The sequence below is a fragment of the Melanerpes formicivorus genome, unplaced genomic scaffold (genome assembly GCF_026170545.1).
Source record: "Melanerpes formicivorus ecotype bairdi unplaced genomic scaffold, bMelFor1.0.p_v2 SCAF_18, whole genome shotgun sequence".
Lineage (NCBI taxonomy): Eukaryota > Metazoa > Chordata > Aves > Piciformes > Picidae > Melanerpes > Melanerpes formicivorus.
Genome location: NW_027142370.1, coordinates 1,412,871 through 1,428,657, shown reverse-complemented (window position 1 = coordinate 1,428,657; position 15,787 = coordinate 1,412,871). Strand labels below are relative to the sequence as shown.

General features: G+C 38.7%; 1 protein-coding gene across 12 annotated transcripts in view; it reads right to left on the bottom strand.

Annotated features, from left to right (window-relative positions):
* SLIT2 (slit guidance ligand 2) overlaps window positions 1-15,787 on the bottom strand; it is a 194,515-nt gene that overhangs the window by 1,952 nt on the left and 176,776 nt on the right. For 11 of the 12 annotated variants that reach the window (XM_068149265.1, XM_068149267.1, XM_068149268.1 and 8 more), the window contains 7 exons: window positions 12,771-12,864; window positions 10,878-11,015; window positions 10,543-10,783; window positions 10,081-10,211; window positions 6,332-6,486; window positions 4,696-4,984; window positions 1,100-1,311 (listed from right to left, as the gene is read on the bottom strand). In XM_068149265.1, the coding sequence (XP_068005366.1) occupies window positions 1,100-1,311; window positions 4,696-4,984; window positions 6,332-6,486; window positions 10,081-10,211; window positions 10,543-10,783; window positions 10,878-11,015; window positions 12,771-12,864 (1,260 nt within the window). Of the gene's footprint in view, window positions 1-603; window positions 693-1,099; window positions 1,312-4,695; window positions 4,985-6,331; window positions 6,487-10,080; window positions 10,212-10,542; window positions 10,784-10,877; window positions 11,016-12,770; window positions 12,865-15,787 lie in introns of all 12 variants that reach the window. The other variant, XM_068149272.1, reaches the window with a different exon arrangement.

The following is a 15,787-nucleotide window of genomic DNA, read 5'->3' as shown; positions in this document are numbered from 1 at the left end:
AATGCCCGGCACGGCTAGGGAAGGCGCTGCGTTTTCTAATGGCGGTGGGTGTCGATAATCTAAAGTTTGACTTAGCTCGTGCACTGGAAACTGGCAGTTCTGCCAAAGATAATCTCATTAATTTTGAGTTTTGTTTCCTACATCTTCTATTTTCAGCTAAGCTTACATTATGTGTATGTAAACCATAAATAGGGAGCTATTAGGATGACAAGAAAATTGGAAGCTTAAACCTTTTCCTCTTTCACAGAAATACACATCTTCTGTTCCTGCATTGCCTGCAGCTGGTTCTATTTACCATAGGGAAATGTTTCAGAGAGCATGCAATTTAATTTATTAGACCTGGAGTTTAATATTATTCAAACTGTTATTTAATACAGGTTACATTCCACTAACTTCATAAATTACTGAGGTATAAAAGCAGCTAAAAATGAGACATCTGTTAAAAGTTCTACAACCGTAGTCTTTTATTCTACTCACTTCTACGCACAATGCAAAATAAATGCCATCTGGGTTCAGGGAAAGAGGGGGAGAGGGAGAGCTTTGATAGACAAAGGAAAAAGAAAAAGGTAGGGGGGAAAGTCATCCTGTTTTCATCCATCTCACCTGCATAATTCGCTGTGATAAATCAGTTGAAGCTGAGAGGTCAAAAGTAGAGTTTGTGATAAAACTAGGAGCAGAATCATTGGATTTGGCTTCTCAGTTGCAGAAGGCAGAGAAACAATACAGAAAGATACAGCAGGTAGAAGGTAATAGTTAAATATATTAAAAATGTGTTTCTGAAGAAAGGCAAAAAAAGAGAAATGTTTTCACAGCAAAACATTTGATGAAAAAAAAAAATCCTCAAAATGTAAATAAATTCATGTGAAAAGTTTGATTTTTCCTCTCACTGAGATAAACTTTTATGGTTAAAAAAAAAAAAAACAAAACCAAAAACCAAACAACCACCAAACAAAAAAACCACCAAAAACCAACGAATGTGTGTATTGTGGGGGAAAAAAAAAAGTTGGTAATGCTTTTGGCTGTTCATGTTTTAACAAAACCCCCTCTTTTCTAAGAGCAAGACAACAAGGTATGATTTGTAACCTGGTTTGGCTTTTACCTTTATCACAGCTGTCCCCCGTGTATCCGCTGCTGCACTCGCAATATGCTTTCCCCAGTCCTGAAAGCCTGCATTTGCCATGTTTACACCTGATGGACTGGCAGGGGTTAAACAGCATTTCCTCTTCATCACAGAGGACTCCCCCATGTCCCTGCAGGCATTTACAACTGTATGAAAACGCATTGATTGGCAAGCAGGTACCATGCACACATCTACAGGGGAAACAAGCCCAAGAGAATAAAAATAAATTATTCATCAAAGTTCAGGCTAAGCAACATTAACTACAAATACTTTGGGCTGTAGTCAGAAATTGCTTTTGTTTCTGATGGACTTTTTCAGTGAGATGCAGTGAAGTGGTTTATAATTGGTATGCAGGTTTACACAAAGCCAGCTGCAGTACAGAACTCTATCTCGCCAGAAAAGAGCCACTGTAGATGTGTTATGGAAGACTTTCACAGCCCACATTTACCAACACCAACACTTCCTATCTGTCTAAATGTTCAGTGTGAGAAGAACACAGCAAAACCAAACCCGAATGGCATCCACTAGAACATAAGTAGAGAAAAAGGCTACTCACCTGAAATTCTGGTCCTGCTATCAGTTAAAGACAACCACAATATCACTCATGAAGTATGGGGCTCCCAGCACAGAGACGGGTCAGGCACTTCCCAGCTGAAAATGTTCTGACCCAAGCAGTGGCAATTACAAAGCTGAATGCAAATATAGTAGTCTGCACTGCCAGCCGTGTGGCAATAAAATGAACCAGGCAGGTCTTTGCTGAAAGCCAACAGCACTCATCTAGCACTCACACAGAAACTCACACTGGCTGAGGTTGTATATTATCAAGTCTCACCCAAGTGATTAAACTAGCTACACCCTCTCAGTTGAGCTTTGGTAAAACCTTTGTGGCAGGCTCAAATCTTGTTGCTGGACAAAACCAGCTGCACGTTAAGTTGCAACTGCTAAGTTCTGATGTACAGTCATGGAACACATAGCTGACTTTACACCTCTTGGGAGAGAGGTGGTGTCTCCCAACAGGAGGATGTTTAATTACTTCTTCCTAGGTAAAAAGCTGAGGATTAGGAAGATTCACCATCTAAAAAGGTCACCAGTGATTTGGAGTAAGATCACTTCCCTTTTGTTCATTTGGAAGCACAGGGTGAATAACTTTCTTCCTAGAATTACGTGATTTTCCTTAACTTTTGCCTTGAGACAGAAGTTTTTTACCTACATATCGATTCCCAGGGAGAAAATTCCTCTGCAAGGAGGAATGTGATCTTGATGTCTAGGGTCACCATCACCCTCCCTAATGTTTCTCCTTGCTGTATTGCAAGATCCCTGAGCCCACAACCTCCTTGGCAGGTTGTGGCAGCCACCTACAGAAAGAATTCTATTATTAACAACATCTCAATCTGAAAATTTTTAGGTAATAATCTGTATTTCTGGGAAGCTTTTGCCTTCTACCCTACTCCTTCAGTAAAGTAAGAAATGTGGTAGAATCTAAAAGAAGGCATAATGCTTTTTAACTTTGACAAACCTGCAGGAACTACTTTACAGGGTCTCAGTTTATAAACCTCAAACCGCTCCACTCATAAATGAAATCTGCATTACAATTCTCCATCTGTACTCTTAATGTCAATATGGTGTAACTTATAGAACAAAGAGTACGGGAAGCCATTCTCTTCACAGGGTACTTAAATGGAAGGCACAGAGCCTCCATTCACATATCCACTTTGGGATTAAAAACTGCAAATATAAAACTTTACTAACAGCTTAAGCACCTTTAACTTCCTTGTGATACAAGAGTCTGTACTTTTGCAGCAGCTATGTTCCCTAGAAATTCCAAATTGTTCCTGTGGCTCAAGTCTGATCTACCAAGACTCTTAGATCAAGGAACTGAAAATTGAAGGCTTAGGCACTATCATAAGGCAAATAGCTTTTGTTTAGTTTTCATTATGTTCAGTGTTTGATCTGTTCACCATTCACAAAACTACCACTTTTAGGACATCTGATCTATGAAATTACTCAGGTGACTCTGACATCATGACACATTCTGTGCAGGCTGGTTTAGATATCAAAGCCATGTCAGGATCTTTGCTAAAGTTCTGTTTGACTTAAAAGATGATTCAATTTTAGCTAATGCCAACTCTCATACTTTGGCTTCCACCTGTTCTTTGAAGCCCTAAATTTCATCTTTAGATGGTACTGAAAGGAACATCAAGCTAAGTGCAAACTCTTGGGCACAGTTTCATTTTATCTAATTTTAGGTACCCATGTCAGGCACTGCAGTTTGATGTGTAATTGCCATAAGCTCAGTTAGACCACTTGAAGTCTAGTTTACTCCCTAGAAATAATTTGTTGCTTTACTGACTGTACAGAGCACACTTGAGTCACTATGTTCCTAGTCAAGCACCTAGATTTAGGTAAAATCTATCTAAGCATTAAGCCTTTTTATGACGTGTAGGGAGCCCTGAATGGTCCCTACATTATTGTATACAGAGATGACAGTGACAAGCCCATTTCTCAGATTAAGTGGGAACTCATACTGCATTAGATAGATAGAATTCCATGGACAGGGCTTTGAGATGAATTAAGAAATACAGAATTAAAATCCTCAAGAGCTAAAGAACAACAAAACCTTCATTTACTCCAAGTGAAAAAACAAAAGGTTTGCTTTTTTGCTGTTGAAAGCTCACAGCACTGTATACTGCTGAAACAAGCCCACTACTGTCAAGAGGTAGAGGATTTCTTTACAACACCATGCCAAAAAAGAAAATGCCAAACTGTAGGCTGGACAGTGGTAAGGGCATGCAGAATGAGATCTGGTTGCCCACAGCCAATAAGCTCTGAACTGCTGAAGTTTCTGATCTTCTTGTGCTGGGAGACCATACTGAAAAATGTGAATCTATCTCTGTAGTAAACTGAAACTATGAATGTGCAGAGAGCAGTACTCTCATGGACACACACAGACACATCTTCCATGCTCCTCTAGCACACATGTACATGACCATGTCTATAAGCACACATAAAACAGCCAACCTAAAGGTTCTAGTCAAATCAGCACACAAAGGCCTAAACAGAATTTTACCATGAAGGTAGGAAAGTATTTTTCTCCTCAAACCTGGGGTACTGTGAAAATAGAACAGTAGTAGATTGAACTATTGTATCAAATTTTAAAGACACATTAGGGACTGATGATAGTATTTCCTCGTTGTAGAAAATCATAAATAAGCAAATGGATTGTTTTGTCTCCCTCCATTTGCAACTCCTTCACAAATGGCTTTTGTGCCAAGTGTCTCAACAACACTTGCCTCAGTGTAACTCTTTACAGAAGCAGCCCATGCAGAAGTACCTAAGCACTTCCCATGCTTTAGGCAGAGCTTGACTGAGACGTGTGCTCCCCTAAACTGGGGACACTTCTCGTTCAATTTGTGGGAAGTTTGTAATGTGCACCCCGTTTTACACACCCAGGATATTTTGTTTCTTGCTGAACAAAGTGTGAACTTTTATGGAAACCCCCCACACCAAACCAGCACAAAACATGACAAGAGACATGAGCACACTATAGCACTGGTGTGTCTGGAGGCAGGACATACTTATTTCCAAGACACGGGTCATTAGTTTGTTGATCACAGAGGGGTCCGGTCCATCCTCCTTCGCACTCACAGGAAAAGCCAGACTGGCTGGTAGCATGGCATGTTCCATGCACACAGACTTTCTTATGACAAGGCTCACAGCCTGGCAGAATTCCCACTTGCAGTGGCACATTTCTGAAGTCCTGGAGCTCACTGTTGATATAGAGATTACGGATGCAGCCGTGGAAGCTGGTGCCGTTCTGTCCCGGAGACTGCCGCAAAGCTGCTATGTTGTTTTTCACAGGCATGCCTAGAAAGTTAGGAACAGCAAATAATCAGAGTAATCTTTGGTATATGTTTCTGTACTGTTTTATCTATTTTTCATTTTATTTTTGTAAATATTTCTTGCTAATTAATTATTCTTAGATATTCACCTTACAACTAGGAGCAATGATCTCCTATTTGGCAATTGCCCTGACTGTCAAGCATGCATGTCAACTGGCTCCAAGTCTGTATGTCTCTAGGTTCAAACAAAAAGGTGTCCATAGGACTTCATGCAGGAAACTCATAACTCTGCAAAGGTTCAGAGACAGGCTTGGTTCTGACCTAGTGCAATTACCCCTTCCAAACCAACCCAAATATTGTGATCCAAAAATAACTTTGTTTGGGGAAAAAAAAATATATCAAAAGTGAGGAGGAGAGAGAGAATGAGAGAGAAAGAGAGAGAATGAGAGAGAAAGAGAGAGAGGCTTGCTGTCAAGTCTGGATTTCATCCTGCCAGCTGAGGTGATTCTTACCAGAAATGCCATTTGAGCAGAAAGGTGATAAGAGTAAGTGAAAGCTACATGATGATATACGTGTCAAACTAAGGCTTTGGCAAAACACTGCATAAAATCCTAGTGAGAATTTGAGTCCTTAACTGATGGAAATGTGTGATCAAATTCTTTAAAAATTCTAGATACAGTTGGATAAGAAAAAAATAATATGAATGAATCTCCAAAAGATGGGCAATAAAAAGTTACAAGAGTGAAAGCTAACAGTCTCAAGCATTTTACAGTTCATAAATAGACAAACACAGATAAAAAGCATAAGAAATGAGCAGCAACTCAATGGTTTGGGGCCTTTTATCTTTATTTTGTAATAATGTACTTCTAACAACAGTTTTCATTCTGTTTTGGGTCAGTGTTTTCTGTGAGAGTGGAAATATTTGTCTGCTTGGAGCCTGGATGGGAAGAACACAAACAGAAGGAACTGCAGGTACCTGTCCAGTGAAAAATAAATGTGGGACATGACTGAACAGAATGCAACCATTCTACACTTCAGAAGAGGTATTACTGAATCTTCAGGTAGCTAAACTACATTAGCCACACTTCTTAAGTACAATAAAAAGCTATAAATATGTTTCTCCAGGACAATAAAAAGCTGTATAACAGTAGAAAGTTACAGAATCTTACAGTAGGCATCAAATACCTTGTTATGATATAAAAGCCACAGGTGCAACTTGAGGACATGCTATTTGGTGAAACTGAAACTGTGGAGACTAACTGCTGAAGTTTCCTCTGAATGAGTGAGTCTCTTTCCATGTGCTTTTGAAAGGCATGCCACCACAGCAAATTATCTACAATACCCTTAGTAAGAAGCAGCAAGATCCTCTTACCTCCTACATACAGCGGGGAATCAAAATTCAGAGTGGATTGCTTGGACAAATTGGTAATGATCTTGGGGCTTCCTCCATCAATAGATAAAGATAGAATCTGATCCACAGCTAGCAGCTCCACAATGTGGAAATTGCCATCATTAATAGTTTCCACACTGAAAAATAAACATTAATATTAAACAGTTGAGGGTATATTAGAATGGTGGTGGTGGTGGGTTTGTTTGTTAGTTTGTTTTTCTTTAAGAGTTAATACAGCTTCAGAACAGAACTTCTTCAAGAATGGTCTCCTGAAAACTAGATTTTCAGCAAGGACATGCATGTATGCTTAAGGGCTAATACAAGAAACATCTGCCTATGCTTACCATCCTCAATACCTGCAGAGCAAATGTTTAAGTGCACTTTGTGTACTCAAACACAAAGTAAATCAGAGAAGAAAAGTATTATTACTCAATTCTTGGACTGAATATATCTTTGTACATATATTACTTCTAGCCCATTTTGCATTTGAGAATGAAGAGCTGAATATATGTCTACATGGAAGTTATGACAATGAGCTGTAGTCCAGAGACCAGACACTATAAGCATTCCCATGAGAGCCTTTATTTGCTTCAGAGAACCATCAAATAAGTAAGCTTAAGCCTTTGCAAAAAGTTATTTAAACAAACCAATTCTATGGCAGCCTGAGATGGACTGAGCAGTCATACAGGCAGTTAGCTCTTCTCATTAGGAATGTAGGGTAGCTGAGAGGGATTCGCTTCCTAAATCTCAAGGCAAAAATCAAGCAAACTACCTTATAACATCCTTAGCAATGTTTTAATTAACCTAACAGCTTTTGTCCTGGACCAGGTCAGAAGCACTCACATGGTCATTTACAGCTGTGACATATTAAATAGCTTCTTAGCTATTTACTCCCAGCTCCAGCTATGCAGCCAGGCTCAGTTCAATACGGATGAAAGCTCAGCACGGTAGCATGCACACTTTACACAAACTCAGCTCTATGTGAAAGTGCAAACATGCAACAGAGCAGACACTGGCAGAATAAACACTTTTCAGGAGTGGCAGGAGGGGGGGGACTGCAAAGTTCTAGGGGGGGAAGGAAAAGGTCAGGGTTCATAATTCCTAAAGAATAAAGTCTATTCAAGGTATTAAGAGGTTTGTTTGCTGTGATCAAAGCGGTAAGAAAAGTGCCAGGATTAATTTAACACATTTCAATGAATCCAGGAAAAAAATTTGTCTTGAGAAATCAAAATGCATATGACTTCTTGACTTCAGTAAACATGAAACCCTCCTGAAATGTTCTTGTTCCAAGGAAACAGATATTACTGTAGAGCTTATCAACCTTTCATACAATAGCATTTAACAGGATGAGAGTACAGGGAACACACATTTTTATAGCAAAAGGTCATTCCAGGGATATGTAAAATACAGTGTGTAAAGGTAATGTGTCTCTGTTAAGAATGATTATTAAAAGCTTCTAGTTTAAACTGCTTTACTGGTAAAGATTTATGGCAGAAAGAGGAGCCCTCCTAGGTAAGGGTGGTTTAAATTAAAGAAGAAATAAACACAAAGCTTATCTGTGCAATATTTCCTGCCAATGCTTCTATCCTATTTCCCACTGGAGAAATGAGAGCTGAATACATAGATCCTAATGAAAAGCTGTAAGAAAAAACTGATGTAAAGCTTCTGGAACTCTGTAGAGGAATAATGATTTTGGAAGAAAATCCCCATATTTCCAATAAATATATGATGAAAACTAGCTTACAGAAGGTAAAGGTTGTTGTGGTTTTTCTGTAAAAGACATTTAACACTTAAAAATGGATGTCCAGTCAGAACAAAACCCAGGTGGATCAACTCTGCCCAAAACCCAGGTCCAATGAATTAATTTTCCTCATTGATCTTGGCGTTGCCATCATCTCATCTTGTTACTCAGATTGACTGATGAGTGCTTTTGGGATGATGGCTCTTTCTGCAGTCAATTCCCATTGCTAAAGCAGTTCTCATTCACTCTGCACAGCCAGACTGCAGTTATTGCTGATTCCCCATATTTATCATGATTAGTTCATCTGTTTGTAGCTCTGTTTTGCTGCTACTGCAAGCACCTCTGTAGTCTTTACAGCTCCCATTTGACTCCTTTTCAATGCACTGTTTCTTGACTGCCATTTGTGTTACAGAACTTCCAACTGAATCTCTCTGTGGGCTGTTTTTTGGCATGTTTCAGGCATCTCATCATTGTTCAGTGGAGTATGGCTTCTCTTATTCTTTTTCCTATACTAGTCATGAATCTTCACTTCCTTAATGACAAACTCCTCAGTTTTCTAGTTGTCTTTCTGCCCTTCTCACTGTAAGCAACTTCCCATCTCAGTTTGCAAGCTATTTACCCTGTTAGCAAATCATTCTTAAACCACCTTGTTCTCCAGTATTGTGAATTTAAATGCTCTTTTGTCTTCCTCATATTTGGAGTTGCAGTCATTGAGGAAAGTGAATGTTTCGTGCAATTTGAAATGTGTACTAAATACTTCAGTGTCCTGTATAATCAAATGCTATTTTTAACACATGAAAGTGTAGGCAATTAAAATACACATTCTATTCCCACATGTCAAACCATTTCATGGCACTTTAAAGAAACCTCATGAAATACATACTGCACCAGAAAATAAAAGCAACTTAAGAATGCTTACTGGAAAAAGCTAAGTTTTTACTAAACAACTTTCTCTTGTATTTTATAGGATTTTTTTTCCTATGGAATGCTTTTACTACTCCACTAAAATCCCAATTCCTTTGCTGTTATTACCTAACAAAGTTTAGCATTGTTTCCCCACTATATCACCTTTTGATTTTATACTGCCCTTTGAGTGCAATCATTTCTAAAGATTATTTCTTTTCAATGAACTGTCCATAATAGAATGCAGAACACTGCCAGCTCTACAAACTCCAGCAAATAAATATAAACTAGATGTAATTTTACAACATATCATGTGTAAGCTGACCAAAAAGAAGATTTCGGGTGAAGTAATTCAACATTTCCCCTTTGCTTCTAACTTGATTTGTAGCAACAATAGGGCAAGGAAAGCCAAGGAATGATGCAGGTTGTCTTTTTGCTCATTTTTGCAATGTCTGTCTGTAAATTCTTGATCAGTTACAGAAAGGTTCCCTGGAAACTCAGGTGATAATTTTCAGGACACAAGTTTTCCTTAAAAGAGAAGCTGCAAAGTTATGCTCCAGAAGCAGATGTGGGGTCTGTCCCCTAATGACTTCAGAAGCAAAACTATTTCTTTTTGAAGGGTAGTGCCTTCTTCAAAATCAAGTTTTCAGCTTTCTATTCACTTGCCAGGGAAAAGTCTCACATTATATGACTGCCTAACACAAAAGAGAAGAGAAACTTCTATTTCATTACTGCTCAGGCAACGTAGTTCTGCACTTTACCCTGCACTCTAGGAAATTATTTGGCAGTATCCTCATGAAAAAAAAATCTCCTTTTCCACATGTGAGCTTCACACAAATGTATATTCTGCTGCAAGTTAATTCTTATTCAGTTTTAAAGGATCCAATAACATATTATCTGTCAGATATCTGCACTGCAGCTCTTTTCCAGGCCAAATCATGTCCTTTGGCAATAGGTTTTTAACCTGCGATCAAAACCGTTCACTTGTGTACTGTTCTTTTAACCATCTACTAAAAAGCTCTGGCTCTGATATAAGGAATTCATGTATGTTTTGCTTCATTTGGAAATGTGTTTAATCTGGGCTCACCTGTAAATAGCAGAGGCTGGGTAAGATCCGGTGTCATAACTGACCCTCACTCTACCCCGGTACAGCTCTACTGCTATGTGGTCTTTATCGCCTTTGTAGAGCAGGATCCCACTGTCTTCATCGGTGGCGATCTGGTTAAAAGAAAGAAACATTTAGAAAGAACTAAAACCAAATATTAAATCAAAACACCATATTGAGTGGATCTCTGAATTTACTGCCACAGTCCATTCACTATAAAATTCTTCCTTGAAGACTACCTGACAAATTTCTTTCTCTCCCTGTAAGCAAGCCCACCTACTTCAATACGAATATAGAGTTACTCCAGTGGCTAGATTTTCAGTTCAAGCTGTGAGAAGTTCTTGAAGTGAACCAATGACAACTTTGACTAATTTTCCACTCCATGGAAGTAATTTACACCCTTTTCCAGATACGAATCTAAACCTACTACACGAGCAATCTTACCTGTAAAGTGATATTAGTCTGGGGACGTATCTTAGCTGAAGGGATTTGTAGGTAGGATTCTTTGTTGACAAAGTTTATACTGATCAGCTTTTCACATTTCTCACCCTGGTAGCCTGATAAGCACTGACAGATTGGTTCATTTTCTTTTATGATACACTGGGCTCCATTTTGACATTCATAATTATCACAAGGGCTGGTGCGAGGCAGAACCATTGGTGGTGAAAACTCACAAAACAAGCCACTAAAAACACAGAACAACAAGCAAATGAGTGTTTTGGAATAAAAGCAACTTTGGTAGAACACACACATGCTGGTACTCTGTGCAGACTTCTCACCTGTATCCTTCTGGGCAGATACATGTATATCCATTCACTGCATCAGTGCACTGGGCTCCGTTTTTACATTTGTTGTCCTGGCAATCATCAAAGTCAATATCACAGTGCTCACCTACATATCCAGGTGTGCAGTCACATCTGTGAAACAGAAGAGCATGTGGCACAGCACAGTGTCTTTAACAAGACAGTGTGCTTATGACAAAGTGAAGGAACTACTGAATTGTTCAAACATTAAGGAAAAAACCCCCTGTTCCTTACTGTGACACGGCATGTAAAGGTTATGTAGCTTAATCATGTTATTTTATGGGCAATCTACATATGTGAGGAGTGCAGGTTGGCTAGTTACACATGCTTATTCATCTGCCATTAGACTGAAGAATTGTGGTTTCAATCTAGAGACCCCTCATGAATCATTCTGACAGTTCTTGGGATTTATGAGTAATGCAGACTGATGCAGGATGTTGTAAGTGGCAGTGAACACTAAGAAACAATTTAAACAATTAAAACAAAATCAATATGCTTAGTTGCTGAAACTGAGACGAATAATCCAAGGCTTGTATTATACTGATGGATATTTTCTTTGTCTTCTGAACAGCTATGAATAGAGCAATGATCCATTTATACAGTTTGGAGGCTATACAGATTTTTTTTTCCCCTTGAAGTTCCACCAGGCTGATTTACTATAAATAGCTCTATGGAGAGTGAACTAAAAGCGGTCTGACAATACATCCTCTGCCTGCTGCCAGGCCCCACTGAACTAGAAACAGCACATCCTCAAGACAGCATGTAATGCTTTTTGTTTGTTTTGTTGGTTTCCCCCCCCCATGCAATTCTCATTGTTAATGCTACTGACTCTTCTTCAGAGACTGTGGTTCTCTACTTGGTGTTTTTTTTCTTTTAGTATCTAAACTTCGCTCTGAAGGGGTCAGGGTGATTTTTAAATAGCTGCTTGTGTAACTCTAAATTAAGTTCTTCAATCAGGCATGTCTCCATTTTTATGCAAAAAACTATGCACATGAATGGGGGGAGAAAAGCATGCTATTAAACAGCTGACAGGGAGATACATCCTGGAAGCTCCTGCATATGCCATTTCCTGGTTTAAAATCTCAGAAGGTAACATGGAAGATTAACAGACTAGGCAGCTAAGCAGGAGATGCCAAACGAGGTTTACCAGAGTGGCATGAAGAAAATAAAGGCAAGACACAATGAAGAAATAATCACTTCAGTTTCATGTCAATTTGAATATTTAACTATTGGAATATTTTTCTGTGTTTTAAATAAAATGTCAGTTTGTGAGTGGTGGGAATGATAAATAATCTGATTTGAACACAAGAGCATACTGTGCATGAAACAGGTGCTCAGGACAACAACTGAAAGCTGCAGGTTTCCTGTTTTTATTAACCTAAAGCCTATTAAAAACACTTTAAATTGTGCATACTAATTAATTATGATAAAGACATGGTGTAATTAAAGATTAGTTTCCTGGGGATGGATTTCTTTATTTTATACCTTCCAGTGTGCCTTCTTAATAATCTCTTTCACAATTACCTCTCAGAAAGCAGTATAATTATTCCACTTCAATTAAATGCAATTATTTTCCTACTGTCCAAGCTCCTGCAAGGGTTTTGTCACACAGACCAACTGCTCTACCCTGTGCTCCTATTTAGAATCTGATTTGGATTAGAACTATAAAGGATCAGCAAAATTCAGTAAACGATATTGAATATTATAATGTTGATCTACATGAAAAGAATGGCCTCTTCTGCTCTAAGGCTTGAAAACAACTGAAGTTGTTATTTGCAGACCAGAGCTTGCTTCCCCTGGAACAAAAAGAAGTAGGACACACAAACAAAAAGAAGAAAAATTTAGATTTTGACAACATTTTAGACTTACTTGTATCCTTTAGGGGTCAAGATACACTTTGAGTCATGCTGGCAAGGATTCAGGTTTTGAGCACAGAAATCTAGTTTCTCCTCACAGAGCTCACCTGCAATGTAATGTGTGCTGTCAATTGGGTGAGCAGATCAGGGAGCTGAAAACAGCTGTTACAACTTTTTGTTGTCATCACTGAAAACTGCATACTTCTTAATACTCAACACTTTCACAGCACATACTGCTAAGTAACAACAATAAATAATAATCTCTCCCATAGCTCCTTTAGAAAAGCTACAGTTCAGTGTCAATCATCTGTCCGTGGACACAAGTGACGAGTCTGTTAAAATAATTTGTACCATTTACTCCACATTTGCTGTGTAGCAGAACACTGATTGAATCTCTTCTCACTACAGCAAACAGGCCATCAATATGATTTTCTCTTACTTATTTCTAAGCACATTACACACAGAAATATCCAGATGTTCACTGTAAACAATCTATTACCTGAAAATAAATGTTAATATCACTGCATGTCAATATAGTTCCAAATGAAAAAACTTACTTTCTACTTTTTTTTTTTCAAATAGGACTCTCCAATTTCTTGCATTTGTTAACGTTACACAGTTATCTGTAATGTGTGTTTCACAAAGAAAAATACCTGTGCCAAATGTTTACCCTTCCTGGCTGCTAGAGGGTTTGGCTCTGGTGCTCTAATGGGCTGTACAATCTATAGAGTATTTCAATATGGCCAAAATATGATTTTATTTGCAATTCACTGACAAGGAAACACAGGTGTACAAAAAGATCAACAATGTCTTGTTCCCTGACTATCAGAAGACCCACGGATAATGCACTTGCAGGGTTGTCACTGGTACGTAAGAGAGATCTGCTATCCAGCATCCATATGAAGAATCTGTTTATAATCAACAGGTATAAAGCCTGTGCCTGATGAATTCAGAGACTTACAGGTCTATCAGGCCCTAGGACCGTGGAAGGAGTAGGGTTACCCCTTGACATTTGTTAAGTAACAGAATGTGAGCTGCTGAGCTGCACACTAAGATCAGGAAGGAATGAGGACAAGTTAGCAGTGGGCTGGTTAGCAGATCCTTTCACCACTCAAGCTGGCCTTTCCTTCAAAGCAGCACAGTGTTTGGCAGCCCTCAGTATTACTCATCTGAGTGGCCTGCAGAGTAGTGAGCTGAAGAATAAGTATCTGCTGGAGGGCAGCCTGAGATTAAATGACTTCAACCTCTTTCCTGTAACTGTTAACACAGTACTGATGATGAGGGCAGCACCCTGTGAATATGGTAATGGAAAAGAAGGGACACAAGCACAAACAGGGACATTGGAAGAGGTGAGAAAGATTAGGATAACAACATCGTAATGGAGATTTTGGAGGCAGACTATGAATGAAGATATCTTCCACGTTACATACACATGTGTGTGTATCAGTTCCTCAGCTACTACTGTCATTAAGCACTAAGGTTTTGGACATCTCTCACTGCTCCTTGCCAAGCACCTAGCACCACACACAAGCTATCTTCTTGCTTACTTGGGCTTCTCTGAAGAATTACAGCAGTGCACATCACAACAAATTAAAAACAACAGGTCAGTTCAAGGTCAATTTGCTCTTGTTATTTTTTCCAACAGGTTCAATAGATCCTCCACAGGATCTTATTTCACATAAGGAACAAACCCAACCAAACAAAACCACCAAAACCAACCAACCAAAAACCTGAACAACAATAAAAACCCAAGCAAAAAACCACCAACAAGAAAACCCCTAATCAAAACTGAAAAATTTTAAGAGTTGAGAAACAGTCTACGTTGAAGCAAGGGCAGAGAAAGAGGCAAAGCTGAACCACAGCCAAAAAATGGTTATGCTGGACAAAACCACACCTGAAACTTGCATGCTAAATGTGGTAATACATGGGACCTCTAAGTCTTCAAAAATAAAAGAAAAAGGCAAAAACCATCTAGGCAAGTACTTTGCAGCCATCCAAAAGATCCAGAATGGTTCTACACAAAGGTAAATAAAAAGTAGATTAATAGTACATTACCAATCTGCAAGTAATGCATTTTCCCTACAAAATCAAGTAAATCCTTGAGTGAACACAAAAAAAATGGCCTTCAAGCAGAGGCTACTTAACAGTCCTCAGGAAAACTGCCAATAACAATGTGACTTACTTAACATATGTAGGAAACTGAATGAAGATCAAATGCAGGCCACTGAAGATGACTAATACAAAGGATTTTAATTCTATCCTCAAAGCCTCCGCAAAGTCTCAATGGACTTACTAGTCTGGAAATGTGTAACTGTTATGACTAGGTCAGTGCACAAAGAATCTTGAAATACCAGGAATTCTTTGCATCCCAGGGTTTATCAAACAAAAGCCAGATCCTTCTCTCTCCTCAAAGGACTTTGTTAAAGCAAATACATATATACAAGAGGAAGTCATTCCTCACATAGCATCCAGTCAATTTGCAGAACTTGTTGTAATAGCTGAAATCAGTTTGAAGGCCAGCAAAATTTAAGAGTGAGATATAAATATGGGAACAAAGAATTCAGGTTTTCATGAATGTACAGTGAATAAGCAAAAATCAGTTTTTAAACCTAGTTTGCAAACATTCTTATGGTTTAGAAATGCATATCTGGGCCTACATACATGTGCATGCATGCATAAACATGTACACACACCTACAAATATCTTACTGCAGCACAGATTGTACATTAAATGACACGCTGAACTGAAAAATACATGGCACCCCAATGACAACTACTAAAAATATAGCTGATCAGTACTTCCAGGGCTTGGACAAAAGCACCTCTAAACACTCCCAGGATTATGAATTCTAACAGTATACCAGAGACTTTCTGAAGGTGACATATTGAGCCTATCATTCAGGCGGGGCGGGCAGGGCCAAAGGTTTGCTGTCTCTAGATAGCAAAGATTCAGTGGAGAGCCTCCAAAATACCTAGAAAAAGGCAAATTAGAACTGGAATAATAGGAATAAGTAAATCTCATCACTGCTGT